The sequence below is a fragment of the Misgurnus anguillicaudatus genome, chromosome 3 (genome assembly GCF_027580225.2).
Source record: "Misgurnus anguillicaudatus chromosome 3, ASM2758022v2, whole genome shotgun sequence".
Classification (NCBI taxonomy): Eukaryota; Metazoa; Chordata; class Actinopteri; order Cypriniformes; family Cobitidae; genus Misgurnus; species Misgurnus anguillicaudatus.
This window is the reverse complement of record NC_073339.2, coordinates 8310859-8332528: the sequence shown is the minus strand read 5'-3', so window position 1 is coordinate 8332528 and position 21670 is coordinate 8310859. Positions and strand designations below refer to the sequence as shown.

Sequence of the window (21670 nt, the reverse complement as noted above, 5' to 3'; positions counted from 1 at the left end):
ACACTGCCAAAAGTTTTGGTACACCCCTCGAAATCATTGAATTCAGCTGTTCGAATCACTTCCATAACTACAGTATAAATCAATAATTTTGTCTACACCATCCACTAGACGTGTTGCCATCCAATAAAGCATATTATAATAATATTTATCATCTCATTATATTTTAAATATGTCTATTTATAAAATATAATATATTAAAGGGGGCACTTCAGATGTAAAATAAATATTTGTGTCCCCAGAGTGCATATGTGAAGTTTTAGCTCAAAATATCATATAGATAATTTATTAAAACATATTAAAATTGCCACTTTGTAGGTGTGAGCAAAAATGTACAGTTTTGGGGTGTGTCCTTTAAAAGCAAATGAGCTGATGAAATGCAAACACTGATCGCCATGATGGTGGTTTGTTAAAATTGAAACTCAGTTGTGCTGTCATTTATTTTCTCTTTTTCTGCAATAAATGGCAATGGCGTGGTTGGATAGGCCAGTTGGGGGTATTATCCCCTTTTGACATCACAAGGGGAGCCAAATTTCAATAATTTTCACATGCTTGCATAGAATGGTTTACCAAAACTAAGTTACTGGGTTGTTGACCCAATTATAGCACTTAAACATGGAAAAAGTCAGATTTTCATGATATGTCCCGTTTAAGTCATAGGGCAGCAAGATATTTAGAAATGACAAAAATATTGCAAATGTGCATATTGCAACGGTTTGCAATAACTGAATAATTTTAATACTTCAAAAAGTTATCTATAGTCAAAGTTTTAGGTTGAGACAGAGAGAGGGATGTTTTCTATTACCAGAAATAATGTAAAACTAATTATTACCAAACTGATTTTACAAACTTAAAGCAGTATTCTATTACATCATTTAGCAAATTATCGCACTATTCTTCAGTATGGTGCAGCCATACTGAAGCATATTATAGCCATGAATGTCAAATCCTAAAGCAAGACGCCTTTTAAAATGAAACACATGAAATTATTTGACCTTTATTCAGTTTACATAAAGAAAACAACAATACCGTTAAAAACAAGAACTGAAAACACTGGTTCATAGTCAGCTCGACTGTATTTGGTATTTGTGTTCAAAGCGTATCGATGCTCTGTAGTTTACGCTCAGTGAAAAACCGGTGTGTGTCTCGTGAGTGTGTGAGCTCGGCTGGCTTGCTGCGACTGAAGTAGGACAGCATGGATGTGTTGTTCTGACGAGCGGCAGCTTTTTCTCCATCTTCTTCATCATCATCCCTACATACACACATAACACTCATAATACTGAATTTCAGGCACAAACAGAATGCAGAAAAAAAATGCTAGCATTTGCTCAAAAATTAATTGCAACAAGTATTTGAGAGTGTAGACACTGTAAATAAGAAACAGAGCATTTTATCATTTTGATATTAATTTAAAACAACAGCACCCTCTACTGTTAGACTCACCAGTGGACAGGAACAGCTTTGCTATCCATCAGTGTCTGTGCTGTACTCCAACTAAATCTCACAAACTGAGGGTAACCAAACACTGGATCCAGATACTTCAGCAACCAGCTTTTAGTTTTGGGATCTAACATGACACAAATGACATTTTGGCTACATACTGTATATATAGTAGGGATGCTTAACGATTAATCGCGATTAATCTATAGCAAAATAAAAGTTTTAGTTTATATCATATGTGTATGTATTGTGTATAATAATTATGTATATATAAATATGCAAAAAATAGTATTTATATTTATACATATTATAATTTATACATAAACATAAAAATGTATAAACTAATTTCTTAAATATATACATGCACGTATGTGCATTTATCTATACAAAGTTATTATATAGTTAAAAAAAGTTATACACAGTTCAAACACATATGATGTAAACAAAAACTTTTATTCTGCTATAGATTAATCGCGATTATTGTTAAGCATCCCTAAAGCAAAATAAAAGTTATTACCCTTTTTAATCCTACAAATGCATAAATGTCAATGTAATCATGTTGCACATATAAATGTAACATATCACTGTGCAAAAATCCTTATTTAAAGAGCACAAAAAAATCCATAAATTTAACAATGAAACTTTTCTATATTTTAAAGAATAGGATCTTGGGTTTTTAACTAGGGCTGGGCGATATATATCGGGGGATTGTCATGCGCATCTCGTCAGTAAAGCCGGTTCCTTGATTAGTAGTAAATCGCCATCACCTGTTTTCAGATAGAGCTGCACATGACGAGATGCGCATGACAATCCCCCGATATATATCGCCCAGCCCCACTTTTAACGTTCCTTCATTATCCAGCTCTGTAAATAAGACACTATGCAAGCAACGATGCTTCCAAATATTTTTTAGAAATGTGAAGAATTAAGATTTACTGACCATTGGGATATCCAGAGCCGTAATCTGTGTCCACCTCACCCAAATCCTCTGCAAACTTCCAGGATTTGACAGCGTGATCTCTAGCAACCTACAAGGAAAGAAAACGAACAAACTCGGGTAAAAATACAACCATACAAAACCTAAAACAAACATGTGGATCAATTCTAGAAGCCACGTGAGGTTGTGCATTATATATGATGTTAAATAAATTATATGCATACCCCAAACCACTTTATGGTATCATCTTCCTTTGAAGTGACACTTACCTTGGCACAGATGCTGGCAGCGCTGACGATGGGAAAGAGAGAATCAGCTTTAGGACGAACCGTAACCTCAATGCCAGGGAATCGCTGTGAGAGTTTGTCCTGATACTTTTCTGCAGGACCCACAGTGTCCACAAAAACCTGAGAGGAAAAACTTCACCATATAAATCACCACTTTCGACTTATTCACACAGTCACTGTCATTTTGTTAGCAATAAATACCTCTTTGAGCTGCACCCCACAGTCCAAAGCATACTGCACCAGACCAATAGCAGCATCGTGCGAGAGAGCATTTAGATTGTATTTGGCTCTGAAAACAACAGGACATTATTTGCTTGTGTACAGAGCTGTCACATGTGCGTCTTCAGCCCGTGGATGTGTCTGTACCTTTGCAGCATGCTCGTGGAGATGGTGTTGGGGGAAAGGATTTGAAGGGCCCAACCTATAAAAGTTTTGGCCTCGTCGAGCTTCGTAAAAAGGTTCTCCCTTTCTGCCTCCGTCAACGTCTTCGAGTCTAAACATACAACAGAGCAGCATCTATAAAGTAATCCTCTCATGATACCAAAAACAACACATTATTAAGAAATGTTCCCAGAGCTCACACAGAGGTTGTGGGTTCCATCCCAAGGATCATACATATTGATAAACTGTATCCACCTTTTTCCCGAACGCAGAAGTAAGTGATGTGACGAATTTCCCTTCTTTGTTCGAGACTTTCGGTTTAATATCCAGCCGGTAGAAAACAGTGTAGTGGGAGCACGCATAAAACATGATTTAAACCGTTAATATTTACTACACCTGCCATGTATGAACCAGTGTGAGGATAAAATTAAGAAGTGGCTTGATATATCACAGGAAGAAATATTCAATCATTTCGTGCTGTTGATCGGAGTTGACGGGTCTTCAATGCGCAAATATAAAAGCACAGAGACATACCAGTATCTTTACAATGGGAAAGTCAGTCGTGTGTTTGTACATGGAATTTACCAAGACTTCATGTTTTAAACCTTTACAGGGGCTGGTTTAAAATGTCACAACTGTCCCTCTGCTGTGAAGTTTTTTTAAATGGCAATTTTTAATGGACTTGTTTATGGCGACACGTCGAGGTTCATGCGGTCAGACACAGTCAGCAGTATCTTTCTCAATCAACACATTGTAAGTTATTTGAACAAACCATAATAAACATATTAAACTACTACATGTATTGAGTATTGTTTTCGTTTTATGAAAATATTATTACATCGCACTAGGTGGAGACATGAGCTTATGAAATTATTTGCTTACTTTTTAAAGTATTTGATTTTCATTTAAAACATGACAAAAGTACGCGCAAAAACATTACGAACTATTATAAACATTAACTAAGCAGATTATGTTGTATATATTCTGTACTGTAATCACATTTTTGTACTAATATCTAGTAGTGGAATAAAAAATCAACATATTTTTATCAGCATAATATTAGTTGTTTTTAATCAATTATTGTATTTATTGTTTACTGGCAGTTTCTATGAAAGGTTTTACTGAATGGATTTGTAAATACAGATCATGAGTGCATGTGCGCCACATACACATTCAGTTCTTGTGCATGGATTATGCTTAAAAAAACAAATGTTTTTGTAGAGATTAACTGCATTTCTAATAGCTATTATGGCAACCCCTAACTGCACAAATTATGTCGGACTTCCTGGATTTCATAATAAACATTAAACAGACAGTCAAAACGGCACACTTGTGTCCTTCGCATTAGAATACCATTAGCTTTAGTGGCTCACAGGAAGTCATAAACAGGAAAGCTCAAAGATGGCGGCACACACAGTTACGTCAAGAAACAGGTGAATAGCAATGGATAAAAGCGTCGGCCAAATGTACAGTAAAATATATTCTGACCCTAAACATCACCCATGTAACTCGAACCAACCTGCCACTTTTAAATTTTTCAGGTCTTCCTTTTTGGATACAGGGCAAAAGCATATTCCATACACCATAGGACCTGAAATACAAAGCATAAAATTTACACATAAGTTTCACACGTGTTATAAAGCATGGAGAAGAGATCACTCACCCAGTACTGGTCCTCTGCCCGCCTCATCGATGCCCAGGCAGCAGTCCTCTGTTTTACAAACATCTGGGATGGAGGAGGACAAGCGGCAACTAACAGAGTTATCTGCTTCAAAATCACTTAGATCCATGTCTGTCTGCAGTCTGTAAGTTAGGACATTAAAACAATAGACATCATTACAAGAGTTGTTTTTAATACTGCAGTGCATTAATATGGCATCAACATTTATTACACATGAAAAAAAAGTTATAGTGTTGTTTTACTATAGTAAACTGTAGTCAGATTCCTAGATACTACGATATATTTGAATCTTACTATAGCAAATATTAAAGTATACTACTAGAGTATTTACTACAGTTTATCAATTCACTATATACGTTACTAAAGAATACCGTTGTATACATCACTAAAGTGTAGTAATTAGTATAATACAGTTTACTACACTAAATACTGAAGTATACTAGATTGTATTGGATGTTAGCTGTAAATAATCTTCTTCGCTTATTGTAAAAATAGTTATTTTTGTATAAAAATCATTAAAACGTGTGAAAGTTGAAGCATAAACAAACGAAAAGGTACCTGTGTGTGGCGCACGCGTCAACCGGAAATCTCGAATTGGCGCGAGTCTGAAAGGGTGGCCGCTAACCTACAATGTTACAAAAAAATTAAATTAAATAAAAATACAATATTGTGGTATTGACGTATATTCAAAATACGCATCGTTTCTAAAACAACGCAGTAGAGGTTTTTACATTTCTCAAATCTCGCAGTGACTTGTGGGATATGGAGTCACGATTGCGCTCGTGACCAAATCAAACTTTATTTGCATGAACTCGCAGAACATATTAAAACAAATAGGCGGCAATAACATATTGTTCACGTTTTGTAAAGACTTAGATGTTAATAATGACAATGCACTACTGACAAATTATAAATAATGCAAAACTAAAATAGACAAATTAGTGAGGCCAGAGGCTTTATTACAGAAACGTGATATATCTGACAACCTCACGAATGACATCCCGACAGATAAGATTACAGATAAGAATGACTGCTAATTTAACGTAGTCACAGTATTGCAAAACACAACATGCTATCAAAATAATTATATATATATATATATATATTTTAAATAGAATACACTTTTAATTTTACTTCACGTTCTGTTTGCTGTACTAATATTTTGTTAATAGTTATTCATAAAATATGATTATTAACAGATGATTTTTACAAGATAAAATAAACAGTAAAGAAACCTAATTTCACATCTATTTTATAGGAAATTAAAACATGACTAGAATAATATAAAAACAAAGAATGGTCACGTTAAATTTGGACAGTTTTCCACTTTATGACACTTATTTTTACTTATGTGCATATATTCTGAAATGCACATAAATGTTGTAGCGAATTTTATAAGTTAAAAATGAGCTGCTTGTCAAACAATGGGCCCTCCCTCTTGATACATGCCGCGCGTGACGTCACGATGATCAAACTTCCTGTGCTCGCTAGTAAGGGAACGACAAGTTTCTCCTTGCAACAGCTCTTCTTCAACACCTAGACAGGTACGTTTACATGTGACCACGTTGAAAGTGTTTCATACAGAGTTGTCTTTGCTTAGATGCTTTCTTATAAATCCACGATTTTTATTTTAACTTAAATAAACGAGCGCGCGCGCGTGTTGTGCACGTAAAAACGCCGTGTTGTCTTTTGTAGTAATCTTGTAACTTTCTCATGCATTACTCTATATGTGTTCTGAGTGTTGGTGATAAAGCTTTTGTTGTAAATTTGTTGGAGAATTGCAAAAGCTTGCATAATGCTTATTTGATGTAATTTCACTCTACAGTGCTTTACTTAACGTTAGCCCGCGTGGCTAAGCAGCTGAATATATACATTTTTTTTTATTCTTGACGGCACGCATGCATCGTATGCATTTCATGGTTTTCATATCTTCAGACACTGAATACCGGTATTACAATTTAACATGCACCTTAACGAGTTTAAGAATATAATGCTTGAGCCTTGTACAGTATTTGCCCTTTGTCTTTTTTAGGGCAGCCCACAAGGTTTGTTGGCCCATTCATGCACACATACATGTGTTTTTAACACATTATCTGTGCGCACAAGGGCTAAATTCAGAGCCTGTTGCAGTGAATAAATGCTTAAAAATGGTTAAAAAAAAAGCTAATGTTATGGGTTTGTGTGTGGTCTGTACTTGGGGTACGACGTGACTTGGATGAATGCCAGTGTTTAGACTTCTTGGAAGCCCATTGTGCAGAAGGACTAAATATCATGTGACCTGCAGTGTGATCCGGCTGATATGCTTCCATACTTTCCTGCTTAAAAAAACTAGATCCCTGTAGCTTATATTGCGCATTTTGGATAAAAGTTTGCATTGTGTCTAGAGATCAGAAATGCTTTATAAACGCGATAAATACATGTTTTTAAAATGTACATGTTCCCCTTTTGTCACCAGTAGCATCCAGTCCTCAACATGTCTGCTGGAAACGCCAAGATCGGACAGCCCGCCCCTCAGTTCAAGGCCACAGCTGTGGTTGATGGACAGTTTAAAGACATCCAGCTTTCTGACTACAGAGGGAACCACCAAATAAACACAGTTTTTTAGTTCGTGGTGATGTGTATTTGCGTTTATGTCATTTTAAACCACTTTTGCGGTCTATTGCATGACTCATCAAACCCTGATTGTATGCATCTTTGTTTTCACTGCAATCAGCCATAACCTGTTTTTAACTTGTTTATGTTTTTGTTTGACTCCTTTGTTTCCCTCTTCTCTTTTGTTTCTACTCAAGGGAAGTATGTTGTGTTCTTCTTCTATCCACTCGACTTCACCTTCGTGTGTCCCACCGAGATCATCGCGTTCAGCGAACGGGCCGCCGAGTTCCGTAAAATCAACTGTGAGGTCATCGGCGCCTCCACCGACTCTCATTTCAGCCATCTGGCATGGTAAGGATTCAAAATGGCCTTATCATCCATACCTGATGGATGGGGCTAAATTGAGTTCTAAGTGAGTAAGGCTGCTATAAACTATAGCAAAAAACATTTTCGGTGAAGTGAAAATGCCGAATGAATTACAGAAAAAATGTAGAGGATGTGCATGCTTTATAAATGCTGTGTGGAAGCATATTAAAATGTTTTTGCTATTTTCGGTTGCCAAACATTCGTTGCATCCCTACTTTTAAGTGAAATTTGCACTCGGGGCAATACAGGACTAGGCAATAATCGAATGATTGCATTAACATAGTGATTATCGTTATAAAATTTAAATTTTATAAAGAGTAAGACTGTTTTGCAGTTTCTCATCTTTTGATGCGTGTTCTTGTATTAATTTGTTATTTACCTGTTGGTTTAACCAGTGATATATAGGTCAGTGACAAAAAACGGTTTGGCAAGATGAGAAATTATTTTTTAAAAACTTGTTTTAAAAGCACGTATCAGGTTTATATCAATGCACATAGTGTATTTATGTTAATTTTATGCATTTGCAAACATTTGCACCATTTTTATGAAAGTTAAGACTGAATGGACATGAAAATGTCAAATGGTGTAACTGCCAATTGCGCCAAATAATAAAAAATATAAAATATTTTATCCACCTTGATGGCGTGTAAGCGTAATCATAAAAAATAATTTTTTATATCATTTTATTAGTTATTTCTAAATGTTAATTTTAATGCGTTTTTGTAATATTTGTCCCGACATATGCTGAAAACAGCTCTGTTTTCTTAATAATCTTTGACAAATGATGTAAAAATGTATGTAAAAAATTCATATTACACTAAACTAAATGATTATATTTTATTCCACATTTTTTATGAATACATTTATATTTTCATTTAAAAAAATACTAGTTACACCACCAATTGACACAGACCGGTTACACCACATTGACATTTTTGCAGTTATGCCCTAAATATTTTGTCAAAATGAAATAAAACCAAAATTTTAGACTTTATCCTCAAAAAACAGAATGTATGCAAGTAATCTGCACATTTCTTGTTAAAATTGTAACGCTTTTACATTTAATTGAACCATACGGACACAAAATAATTAACGTCATGTCATTAGTCCCTTTCACACATACAGTCTTTACTGGTAATTTACTGGTAAATTGCAGTTAACAGATCATGTGTGAACAGAACCTTTCCGGTAAATCAGTGCTCCCAATTTACCAGTAAGACAGGTTGTAAGTTTACCAGTAATTTACCGGTAAGCGCTGTGTGTGAACGAAAATTATAGGATTACCGGCATTTAGAACGGATGACGTCAGACCGTGCTGACAGCTTCGGGCCAATCATAGCGTTTTAATACAGATGACGCGTTTACCCCCGCACTGTTTACTGACGTTTCCACACACATGCTGCTTGAAAGTTGAGCACACCTGCAGTTTACGTCCACATTTCTTTACCAAAGTTGTTAAAAACAGCTGACCGCCGAATTGCCGACGTCCTTATCACGCCCTCTGTGAAGCCTAAAGTGCAAACAGTACTGTTGTTAAAAACGCATTTTCGGTTTGACGTCGTCCCATTCAATGTTGTTTGGTCATGAGCAACTTCGCGACTGTTTACAACAGATGTGAAAACAACAAAATACGGACCGTGGATATGAACGACGTGTATTGTTTACAAATACAACACTGAGCTCGCCGCATGCTACATGTACTTCCGCTTTCTCAACGAATCTACCGGTATTTTGATACTGATGTGTGAATGATGTCTTACTGGTAAAATAACGGAACGCCACTGCGTGTGTGAACAGCTCATTTTTGTATTTACTGGTAAATTCATTCTGGTAAATTCATGGTAATTTACCAGAATTACTGTGTGAAAGAGGCTATTGACTCACATACATGATATAAAGCAGCATAACATTTTCTCACTCACACTTTGAACTCTGTAGTGATGTTAACCCTAAAATTGCAAAATTGAATACAGGCAGCAATTGTGCACTGCATTTATTTGAACCACAGATGTAATAAGTGATATATTAAAGATCAATAGCACAGTTGGACTTACTCTCGAAGATTTCTGCATGGTCGTGAACTCTTAAACGTGTTTGTTAGTTGGCTTTACCCAGATAGTGGTTATCTAATGTTTTACTTTAACCTGTCTGTTTTTGATAAGTTATCATAGTACGTTAGAAAGAAATAGATAAAGGATGGGTGTAGCAGTTTATTGGTTCTAAATATGACCACGCCCCCTTCAGTTGAAAGGTTATTGAGAAAGCATTGTTTTGTATATTAACCGGTTTGTTGAAAATAAATTTGGAAATGTCCTGTTGAAATTGAATGCTATCTAATACAATGCATTTAATAATACAGCTGAAGAAGTACACTCGCAGTGACAGGCACAGATATGCACCACACATCATTTGAATAATTTGCATGCACCAAATTGCTTCATTGTTGGGTAAATAAAAATCATGTAAATAAACAGACACCCTTTAATAACAATTATGGTATTTAATTTAGCATTTTATCCTGTTATACATGTTCATACTACTTGGCCCTATCTTCAAATATTGCATGTTGTTTACCTATGGGAATTGATACAATTACAAAGACTAACCTATTTGCATACTAAGTGGTTGACAGTAATCATGTGGCTTAGCCAATCGGGGTTTTTCTTTCCCGTTGTGACATCACTATTTGCTTACTCCTAATAGGATCAACACACCCAGGAAGCAAGGTGGACTTGGCTCAATGAACATCCCGCTGGTCGCTGACCTAACTCGGTCCATCTCCCGTGACTATGGGGTTTTGAAAGAGGATGAGGGTATTGCCTACAGGTTTGTGTGATAGTAAACTTTAGCTGTTATTCTCCTCCTCCTCCTTTACCTTTTATCGTGAAATGTTACTTTAAACCCATTAATGTGATGACACTCATGCAGAATTTATTGCTAATAAAATCTCTCTCCCTCCTTATCAGAGGTCTGTTTGTGATTGACGACAAAGGCATATTGAGACAAATCACGATTAATGACCTGCCAGTGGGTCGCTCTGTGGATGAGACTCTGAGACTGGTGCAAGCCTTCCAGCACACTGACAAATATGGAGAAGGTGAGCAAAACAGCTGTGTGCTTTCTAATAATCCGAGTGGCTTATTCATATCTTATGTAGGACCAAAAACATTATAGATACAGAGATGGGCAACAATGCAAAAATGAGTATGCCGTCTGCTGCAAAATGCATAAAATTATTGATAAATGTCACACGTATCCTGCAGCAAATGTTCTTAAGCTTTAATTAAATGCAACAATTAGTATGAATAATAATTTTGTATGTCAGCTTGTACATGCAACCAGTGGATTTATGTTTTATGATACATGTTTTATATGAAACAAAACAGTTTTGATAAAGCTTTCTACTCTGTGCTTTTGATCCTTAACCTCCTAAGACCGGGATGTGTGGACATCACTTTTTTTTGCATCATAATACTTAATTCTGTTAAACTGGAACCTGTTGTACACAAACGTGGACAATTACACTGCTTCATGTTCAATGAAAAATATTTGGTTATTATATCTATTGGTTCTTCCTAACCCCAAAATAGCTGGAAGAAATCTGAAAAACTTTTTAAAGAGGTTAAAGGGAAACATCATCGTTTTTCAATATTTTACTATGTTCTTACATCAGACAAATTAATACATATGTATCTTTTTTCAATGCGTGCACTTTTATTCTTTGTACAGCTTGTCGTGAATGTGTTAGCATTTAGCCTAGCCCCCATTCATTCCTTAGGATCCAAACAGGGATGAATTTAGTAGCCACCAAACACTTCCATGTTTTCCCTATTTAAAGACTGTTGCATGAGTAGTTACGCGAGTAAGTATGGTGGCATAAAATAAAACTTTTGTTTGGAGGCATAGGAATGAATGGGGCTAGGCTAAATGCTAACACATTCAAGAAGTGTTATACAAAGATTAAAAGTGTACGCATTGAGTAAAGATGGGTATGAATTAATTCATCCAGGTTGAGATAAGACATAGTGGAGTGTAGAAGGATGGTGGTGTTTTCTTTTAAATATATAGTTCACCCAAAAATGAAAATTCTGTCATTATTTACTCACCCTAATGTTGTTACAAACCTGTATATTTTTTGTGTTCTGATAAACCTAAAGGAAGATTTTTTTGATGATTTTTCCAACCAAACAGATCAGAAGCTGCATTGACATCTGTAGTAGTAAAAATTAAAACAATGGAGGTCAATGGGGCTTTTAATCGGTTTGGTTACAAACATTTGTCAGAATATCTTTCTTTGGGTTTGTCAGACTAAAGAAATGAATACAGGTTTGTAACCACATGAAAAGAAGTAGATGATGACAGAATTTGAATTTTGGGGTGAGCTATCCCTTTGAGGGAATAGTCTACCCTTTGGCCATATTAAACTATGTTATTACCTCAACCTAGACGAATTAATACATACCTATCTTTTTTCAATGCGTGCACTGTACAGCGTGTTGTGAATGTGTTAGCATTTAGCCTATCCCCATTCATTCCTATGGTACCCAAAAAAGTTTTATTTTGTGGCACCATACTTACTGGTATAACTCCTCATGTAACAGTCTTTAAATAGGGAAAACACGGAAGTGTTTGGTGGCTTTCCTGTTTGGTACCATAGGAATGAATGGGGCTAGGCTAAATGCTAACACATTCACGACGCGCTGTACAGTGCACACATTGAAAAAAGATAGATATGTATTAATTCGTCTAAGCTGAGGTAATAACATGGTTTAATATGGTAAAAGGGTAGACTATTCCTTTAAGACCAATATTTAGTGTATTATGTAATTGTAAGCAAAGCAGCTACCACTAGATGGCAGTGTGGACAGCTTTGACTTGCATGTAAACATTTATTCCATGTAGAAAACACGGATATGTTTCATTCATCCGAGATATTAATTTTTGATCAATTTTCCCAGCCTTTAATAGCAAATGCATTGTGAACATGATATCTGTTTGTGTTTTTACAAGCTGCGGGATGGTTTGAAATCATTGGGGTTGATTTAACAACTGGATGTATTAAATAACCTCTGACATTTTCTCTGCAGTTTGTCCTGCTGGATGGAAACCAGGAAGTGACACTATAATCCCTGATGTGGAGAAGAGCAAGCAGTTCTTCTCCAAGCAGTAACAGTCCTGACGTATCTCGCTGATCTCCGCTCGCATTCAGCAGAGCGCTACAGCACTTACATTTAGCCTGAGAGTTCTTGAAAAGACGTCTTAGCCAACATAACAAACCTTTTGTGATTTAAATGCACTTGATTTCTGACCCTGTAACGTTTCTGTTATCCAGTCAACAATCACTATGCACTGATATTTTTAAGCTTCAGTATTTGCTATCTGGTTAACATTGAAGTCAGTTTGATTTTTTTTCCCTCAAATTGTTAAACACTGTGTTGAGTTATCAGTTTATGTCAAATAAACAGGACGTTATTGCGTTAATGTATTTGTCTTTACCCATTTAAAATGATGTTTTGCGTTTAATATACATCATATCGCATCATTTAAAAAGTGGCTATTAGCCATAAACATTAAAAACAATGTGAGGCTGTATTAAAATCTTAACCCGTTAATTGGCGCTGTCCCGTGAGCGGGACACCTACGTTTATTTCAATATTTTCTATGTAAATGTTAATCTATCACGACAAACTATATATTGTTGGAAAGGTCTAAGAATGTAGTTTTCATATTTCAAAACTTTTTAGCAGTAATAATAATGCAGTAACTGTAATTTATTCATTTGTGACACAAGTATGCAGCAAACCAGCACAAACCTAAGTTTTTTGACAATTTTATGTATTAAAAATTATACTATATTGCATTTTTATTTATTACAAATAAATGTAAACTGCTTTAAAAAAATTATATTTTCACCTCCAGACACTTCCCTAAAAAATGTTGAAGTGTCTTCTTTAAAACCAAAAATTACCAAAATTAAAACCAAAATTAGGCTTCTAGACCAAAAAAAAAAAAAAAAAATGCCAGAGTTACATTAATTTAAAGGTGTATATCACCTTTTCACCAACCCCCCACTCAAAAAGGGCTGCGCCAGTTAAAGGGTTAAAGGGGTTATTCATTCAAAAATTTTAATTCTGTCATCGTTTCCTTATGTTGTTACAGACCTGTATAAATGTTTTTGTTCTGCAAACACACAAAGATATTTTGAGCAAGGTTGGAAAAAAGTTTTTGAGCACCATTCACTTCCATACTATTTGTATTTTCTACTATGAATGTCAATGGTGCTCCTGTTTTCTGCTTGATTACAAATTAAGAGTTTAGTTGCAAAACGAGATAAATCCGATTTTTGTCAAAACATGTTTATTATTATGTTATCATGTTATTTTATGGTGCTACTTAGCTGTATTTTTTAAGTTATGAAGGTTTAAATCAAAACAAACCAACTGCAGTTGTATTGATATTAATTGAAATGCTCAACCAAAAAACGAGATTTCAGAAAAATTAAAAAAAACAGTGTTATCACGTTTTGCAACAAAACTCTTCAAATATCTTCCTTTGTGTTCAGCAGAACAAAGAAAATGTATGCAGGTCTGTAACAGCCTTAGGTAGAGTAAATAATGACATATTTTTCATGTTGGTGTGAACCGTCCCTTTAACATTGCCCTAAGTGCTTGGACAAATCTGACCAGCAGATGGGAGCATTTCATGGCTTTTTGGTGAAATGTTCAGCCTGTAGAGTAGACCGTGAGACCTGTTGCCCAGTTATCAGCCTCCAGACTTGGTTAGTTTTTTAATGCAGCAGTAGGTAATATGATATTTAGCAAAAATATCTGCCTATAGAAGTGATCTCTTGAAATGGCGATCAATGTAAATGCAGTAAGCAAATGCAACTAATTATTGGTTACTTAAAGAAATGTGTTTATGTGCTTACCACTGCTTGGGTAATCTACAAGTCATGTGATGGTCTGTGTCACACAGAAAATTGCTATATTTGAGCCTCTCCTACTGGAAAAGTATAAGGCTGCATGACACTAGATTTTTATTTTAACTTTATGGGGCGGTTTCCCGGACAGGAATTAGCTTAATCCAGCACTAGGCCTTAGTTTAATTAGGAAATATAACTAGTTTTAACAAACATGCCTTACTAAAAACATTACCTGTGTGCATTTTGAGGCAAAACAAAGGGCACTGATGTATTTTAAGATATGTAAGTGCAAGTTGTTTTCAGTTTGGACAGCTCTTTAAAATGTTTTAGTCTAGGACTAGTCTAATCCCGGTCCGGGAAACCGCCCCTATAAGCATCACTACAGCGCAGACAATGCATGAGTTTTTGAAGTAATAAGACCAATACCACATTTGCAACAGTGTTGTAGTCGAGACCATCATAACTGAGACCAAGACAAGACTAAAAATTTGAGAGGACGAGACCAAAAAATGGTTTAAAGACTTATCTCAAGACAAAGGCCGGTCTCTAAGCGTTCTCATCTATTCACTGATTGCTTTTAAAGAAGTTTTACATCCAATCACATCAGATATAATGCACCAGCATTTTAGAATAATTCCCACAGTTGTGGTCTTGAAATAAGATCCTGAGACCACTAATTCATAATATGCACATTTGTGATATTTGGATATTTTGTGCAGCCTTTAAACGGGGCAATTTCCCAGACAGGGTTTAGATTAAGCCAGTCCTACAGACTGAAGACCTCAAGCACTTATTTTATAGACTATGTCTCATTAAAGCATTTATTTCCTATAGTTGCAGTGGATCTTGCTGAAGTGTCAGTATAGTAATCTCAATTCATGCTTTGGTTTATAAGTTGTTTTTTATGTGTGTTTAACTTTGTGGCAATGTTTATCATTACATTTTTAAACTTAAACAAAACAGCTGACATGATTATGTCAGAAAGGGTCTTTACTTGACAGAGCCCTTAGTTTTCTTATATTACATAAATAGTTATTTAGTACTCTGTGTTAAAATGTAAGATATTTGACAAAATTTTAAATATATGTATCTCTTATTAACAAATATGTTTATAAAGACAGATTCATGACTGTTAAAAAGTATAGGCCCCTTTACATGGCCCTTATTATTGTGAGTGAATGTGTAGGTTTTGTAGTGAAAACATCGATATATTCTGTCAATCGTTGGAAAAAAGATGATTTTCCTATCTGTCTGTCATTGGTACACATGTCATTTACTGCGATCTGTTTTTCTATTTTTGTGCTGGCTACTGCAAAGTACCTGGAAAATGCCCGTGTTCATATTTTTATCTCTAGTTTTCTTTTCGCTGAAACTGTTTTGGGAACTCTACGGGTTTCTGTGCGCGGGGAAAATCCCGCGTTGCTAAATTTTCACTCATTCACACGCGCCCCATTCATTCGAACGTCAGACTTCAAAAGCGCGCAGCTTCCTGACCGGTAGCGTGGGCGGGGGTTCCCGCAATTCTCCCCTCAGTGACGTACATGCACAAAACGGCCCATATATGGCTTTTACGTCAGCAGGAAAACGAGCCAACGTGGGCACGTAAAGCGGACACTTTTCTAAAACTTGTATAAACACACTCTTTATCCTTACAATGAATAACACAAACGGTGGATTTGTTTTCAGTCATTTTACTTAAATATAAAAAATATGAACAAAACAACAAACATTTAAAGTACATTTAAAGGTCTGAATCAACCTGACTCATAATACCAATAACTTATTCAATGTTCCCAAAGGACAAAGCCTAAAACAAAACCAAATTGTTCGATTGAATGTCCACGTTCCATTGTCCACGTTTGCTTTCATGCGCACTTAGTTGGGTGTACCTTAAAGACTGAAACGCCAAATGGCATTGAAAACAATTGGACTATATAACACTATAGTTTTCTACAAGAAAACACATAAGAAATATGCAAAGTTCGTACTCAGTGCTGTAAAATCATTTGCATCAATAAAAAATAAAACAATCACAAACATGATCTGCTCGTCCAGTGTTTCCCCTTTTTTTCAGTGTCCGTGTAATTACAGTTCATTCTTAAAAAGACTTAAGTTTTGGTGTCAGCATCAGCTGGCATCCGCTGCTCACGTGGGTCATGACCTTCTGCTTCAGCTGGGCCACTTGCTCCCTCAGCAGGGACGCGGTGCTGGACAGTCCGGCGTTATCTGTCTTGAGGACCTTAACTTTGTCCTCCAACCGGGAGATGCGCTCCAGCTTCCGTCGTCGACACTTGGTGGCCGCCAGCCGGTTCCTGAGCCTCTTGCGTTCGGCTTTGACGCGCTCCTGGTCCTCCATATCGATGGGAGACATGGGAGGAGATCCGTCGCTGCTCTGCAGGTCAGGCACGGTCTGTGGCTCTTCTTTAAGAGTGACGAGTCGCTGCGGATGCAGCCCCGCGCCGGGCAGCGAGTGCTGGAAATGGTGAGGATGCGTCGTTGCTTGATGATGGTGATGGTACTGCTGGTGGTGATGGTGAGGCAGGTAGCTGATGGTGGCTGTCGGGTAGTTGGTGGCGGGTGTGAGGTTAGTGTTTGGATTGCAGCTGCTCAGGGTGGTGTACACGGGAGCCTCCGGCTGCAGGGAGGCGCCGAACACCGAGGATGCCGCCGTGCAGGATGACACGCCGCAGGCTCCGATGGACACGTTCGGCGGGGGCATCTGGTTAATCTTATGGAGCTCGTCCAGCGCTTTGACGAAACCGTCGGCGAAGCCCTCCTGTTCCTCTGTGATGCTCCGGGTGTAGAGATACTGGCCCGGAGTGGGCGATGTGATGACACCGTTAGCGTTCTGGATAATGAGTCTTTCCAGCTCCGGAGAGGCGAGTTTCAGCGATCCCACGTCTCCGTTTGCAGTGTAGTAGTCGCTTTCGGTGCGGTTGGACTTGAGGTTCCGGTAAGGTTCGGTGAAGCCCACGCTCATGTTCTGCTTTAGGAGCTTGTAGTCGTGCAGGGCAGCGTCTGGGTGACCATAAGCAGAGAGAAACGAGTCGTCATGATAAAACGGTTGCTCCATTTTTGTGGACATATGAATGTACAGACTAGCCTACACCAAAGGCTAGGGATAAAAATTACGTTGGGTGTTTGAGCTGACTTTAAAGTCCGACTGTTCCGTAATATTACATGAAGCACAAAGATGTCAAAGAGAAAGAAACTTCCAAAATAGTTTGAACAACTTTACTGTACCAATTCGACAGGTGCTTTCCCTTGACAGCTGATGTCCGTAAAGTTTGTCTCTCTGTTCGTTCCCCGAGAATGTATTTACAAACACTCAATGAACCCGTTCAAGTCCTGCGCGTCGTCTCTAGCGCTCTGTGCACACACTCGCTAATACTGTAACGGTACGCCTCGAAGCCTTTTTGTACTCAGAATTCCGAGGGCGTGGTTAGGTGAAACGCGCCCGCTGATTGGATGATATTTCGTTCCGCTCCTCGAGCTGTCAGATGGCTGATGACGTTGTTGCCAGGAACCGCTGAGATTGAAAACAAGGCTGGAGGCGAGAGAGCGCAAACTGAAGAGAGACTCGGGGCAGCGCTCCTATTTTTGTTTCCACAGACAAGACGCAAAAGCTGCCCGCAACAGGCACTTTTTAAAAAGTTTCCCATGAAAACAGAAACTCTGCTGTGGTCAAGGGACGTGAGAAAAACATGAAAACAGCTCGAGATGTAGACTTCTTCAGGTGCCACATCTAAACGTCAGTAAACACAGGGCATCAGGATGTGAAGCTGGCGCGGTGGGGAATAAATAATCATTTGAACTTACATGGCTGTTTGACAGCTAAATTAATATTATAAAATGAAAAGTATACTTTGGTGTTACTAAATAATTTATTTTCATCACTTTGTTTTGTATAGTTCCATCTAATGTTGCCACAGTATTTCAGAATATGTATATGTATATGTATGTATTTATTTGACCAGCTTTATAATAACAACATCACATCAGCGGTTTGTATTTAAGAACTTTTACTTACTTAGTCATACAATACGTAATACGTGAGTAAGAGCATGTATACATCAGTGTTAGGGAGTCTGTTCCCACGGCATATATTAAATGAGGTCTCTATATGAGCCGGTAGCTATTGCGGTTTATTGATCAGGAAAAAAAACTGACTCACTTTTTGGCAACTGATATCATCCCCATTTATGGGCAAGACCACACAGTCCCTCCCTAGTGATCGACCGGGAAAACCGCTCCCATGTCTGGTAGATTCCAGAGGTAACGCCCCGTGTAAGCTATACAGCTGCGTGGAGAAGAGAACTTCATTTGAAGGTGGAGAATACAAAAACACAGTCTGCACTTACACGACAAGAGTAATGTGAGATTTCAAATAAAAATTTTGAATGAGAAATGTAATCGCAACTAAACAACAGGCAGCATTTAATCTCGTTCCTAACATACTGAAGACATCGGCCGTTTCTCAATCCGAAGGATGCAGCTTCCGGAGGTCGCATTTCTAGGCTGCTTACGTCATCAAGGCTGTCTTCTTGCAAAATATTAACAATTATAAAATTGACTATTATTCTTAGTAAATCGTAAATTGTTGTAAAATGCTCATGACTTGCGATTGTAATGCTCAGTTAACTTAAATAAACCAGGCTTGATGACGTATGCAGCTTGCATATGCGACCTCCACAGGCTGCAGCCTTCAGATTGAGAACGACCATAAGGGCTAGACCTCAATCGGTTCAGGTCAATTTACATTAATGTATTTTTTTCTATCACACAATTTGCTTATATAATATAATCATTTTATAGCAAATCTGTTTTTTGTCAGTGTTTCCCCCACACGTTTAACAATTTAGACGTACCCATAAACATTAAATCTGACATATATTACCTTAACAGATAGATACTTATTACAGTGAATGTTATTTCACACAATAATATAATTTTGAATACAATTTCCACTTTGAACGTAAATCGAGATGCATTGTGGGATTGACGCCTGCGCAGCAAAAGCGACTCGCGCGCGCCTCAGCCTCTGGAGTTGCTGTGTTGTGTAGCTACGTTTAACCAGTCGTTTATAACTATTCAATTTATGTAGCCAAGGCTTTAAAGTATGCGACTACGTATGAATTGCCTCACAAAAGTAAGACTGCATGCATAGACATTAAAGGAAGCTATTGTTTATATCCTCCAACTCAGGACAGAGTGATGCTTCACACCTGTGCGCGCGAAGAGGCCAGATACGAACACCTGTGTAGCAGGAAAATAAAGCCACCACTGTCTCCTGAATATGTTAATGAGACTGAATCATCACTGACTGGGCATAAAGCCAAGCGCAAACCCACGTTTCGCCATCCGGGAGCAGCGCGCCACCTTTCACCCATATCTGCAGGTAAACCACATTCAAGACGACGCACCTCACTTCTGCAAATGCAACTTCCTCGTGTGATTTGTTTTGTTTTTCACAATGACCTTAAAGATGCACAACAACTTTTTGTAAGCTTATGCTTAAGTAAACTTTTTAAAATGGATAATTCTGGTTCTGGAGGCTTATTGTCTTATAAATTCGAGCTCATGAATTTTCCAGTGTTGTTATTCCTGTATTTCTGTGGGGCACGAGGCTTGCAACACGTTCAGTTCTCAGGAAAACACAAATGCTGATAAAAGTAAAGGTTATTTCAGGTCTCAGGGGCCTGAATGCATTCTTTAACACTGGTATGAGAGCATATCTTCTTAGGTCACCAGAGTATGTGTAATGATGAGCCACGAGGGCTATGCGCTACGACAATGCAATATAATAACTAAAATAAATCCTAATAATATGTAGGTCTGAGTAACTTATTCCTCCCTGAGGTCCAGATATGATGTTTTTAAATCAACAAAAATTGTCATCATTTATTTCCTCACCCTTAAGGTTTGTTCACACCTTACAGTCCACTGCAGTGCACACCAAAAGCAATAACTTTGTTTATTCTGCAGTTGTAAATGCATGAGCACATTTTTAATAGCTGTCAATGTTTTATTTGTTTATCAGCTAAAAAGTGCAGTGTTATATTGCTTCTCTGTATCTTTACCATGTTTGTGGTGGGGATGCCACTATTCTGTTTAATATGGTTTTATTCTTGGTGTGATTAGGCCTTTAAAAATAAGCAGGACATTTTTTAGGAAGCTGTGACTAATAGGGCTATACACAATATACAGACTAGTACGTGATGCACAGAACTGCACAATGTTTGACAACGTTTTTCTTTATGACTAGCTCTGATATTAATGAATAATAGTCTTTGAATATAAATGTTTTTGATTCTCCATATTATTTCATCATGACAGGGAGAGCCAAGTTACTGAACATCACATCAGTTAAATTTAAATATGGGCAGTCCCATCATATTAAAGGTGCAGTGTGTAATTTTTAGAAGGATCTCTTGACAGAAATGCAATATAATATACAAAACAACATTATCATGGGTGTATAAAGACCTTTTTATAATTAATCGTTACGCTTTTATTACCTTAGAATGAGATGTTTTTATCTACATGCACGAGGGTCCCCTTACGTGGAAGTCACCATTTTGTGCCACCACGTTTCTACAGAAGCCCTAAACAGACAAACTTTTTTGTCTCCGACGATGACATTATTTTTTTCAGCTGGCGGCTACTGTAGCTTCTCTATCCTTTTCAAAAGCGAGGGGTGAGCAGCAGGCTGAGCCGTTAGTTGCAATTCGCAACCTCACCACTAGATGCCGCTAAAATTAACACACTGCACCTTTAATCTATTCATCAGTCCGACATAAGTATGTTTTTAAAGGTCCACTGTGTAGATATTTAGCAGCATCTAGCGGTGAGATTGTGAATTGCAACCAAGCTCACCCCTCCCTTTCGAAACGCGTAGAGAACTTAAAGTTGCCGCCAGTGATAGTACTAATTGTTTAAAATAGTTAATTGGCATCTTTATTTCAAACGACCCGACCGGCCGCGACCCGAATATCATGAAGAATATTTTTGGATGACTCGTAACCAGATCAACCCGTGCATCACTGGTAGCCGCCACAGGGGACAAC

At 37.4% G+C, this 21670-nt stretch overlaps 3 protein-coding genes across 7 annotated transcripts in view; 1 reads left to right on the top strand and 2 right to left on the bottom strand.

Annotated features, from left to right (window-relative positions):
- Positions 1 to 978: 978 nt before the first annotated feature.
- rnaseh2a (ribonuclease H2, subunit A) overlaps positions 979 to 21670 on the bottom strand; it is an 88949-nt gene continuing 68257 nt past the window's right edge. Inside the window, exons 1-10 of one of the 2 annotated variants that reach the window (XM_055204465.2) lie at positions 5455 to 5525; positions 5282 to 5348; positions 4706 to 4845; positions 4562 to 4633; positions 3028 to 3154; positions 2863 to 2950; positions 2644 to 2781; positions 2378 to 2465; positions 1441 to 1564; positions 979 to 1249 (exon numbers count right to left, since the gene is read on the bottom strand). In XM_055204465.2, the coding sequence (XP_055060440.1) occupies positions 1090 to 1249; positions 1441 to 1564; positions 2378 to 2465; positions 2644 to 2781; positions 2863 to 2950; positions 3028 to 3154; positions 4562 to 4633; positions 4706 to 4832 (924 nt within the window). In that variant the 5' untranslated portion in view covers positions 4833 to 4845; positions 5282 to 5348; positions 5455 to 5525 and the 3' untranslated portion in view covers positions 979 to 1089. Of the gene's footprint in view, positions 1250 to 1440; positions 1565 to 2377; positions 2466 to 2643; positions 2782 to 2862; positions 2951 to 3027; positions 3155 to 4561; positions 4634 to 4705; positions 4846 to 5281; positions 5349 to 5454; positions 5526 to 21670 lie in introns of those variants that run through there. The other variant, XM_055204467.2, reaches the window with a different exon arrangement.
- On the top strand, positions 6120 to 13162 carry prdx2 (peroxiredoxin 2). 3 transcript variants are annotated; one of them, XM_073860733.1, is made up of 6 exons: positions 6120 to 6267; positions 7179 to 7303; positions 7517 to 7666; positions 10385 to 10507; positions 10648 to 10778; positions 12769 to 13162. In XM_073860733.1, the coding sequence occupies exons 2-6, from the start codon at positions 7197 to 7199 to the stop codon at positions 12849 to 12851; spliced, it is 594 nt and encodes a 197-aa protein (XP_073716834.1). In that variant the 5' UTR covers positions 6120 to 6267; positions 7179 to 7196; the 3' UTR covers positions 12852 to 13162. The 3 variants fall into 3 exon arrangements, with proteins under 3 accessions (XP_073716834.1, XP_073716838.1, XP_073716840.1); XM_073860737.1 differs by having other exon boundaries at positions 6128 to 6267; positions 7182 to 7303; XM_073860739.1 differs by having other exon boundaries at positions 6142 to 6267; positions 7189 to 7303.
- junba (JunB proto-oncogene, AP-1 transcription factor subunit a) lies at positions 16279 to 17993 on the bottom strand. 2 transcript variants are annotated; one of them, XM_055204464.2, is made up of 2 exons: positions 17847 to 17993; positions 16279 to 17621 (listed from the first exon to the last, which is right to left on the bottom strand). In XM_055204464.2, exon 2 carries the CDS (start codon positions 17581 to 17583, stop codon positions 16702 to 16704), a length of 882 nt encoding a protein of 293 aa, XP_055060439.2. In that variant the 5' UTR covers positions 17584 to 17621; positions 17847 to 17993; the 3' UTR covers positions 16279 to 16701. The 2 variants fall into 2 exon arrangements, with proteins under 2 accessions (XP_055060439.2, XP_055060438.2); XM_055204463.2 differs by having other exon boundaries at positions 16279 to 17990.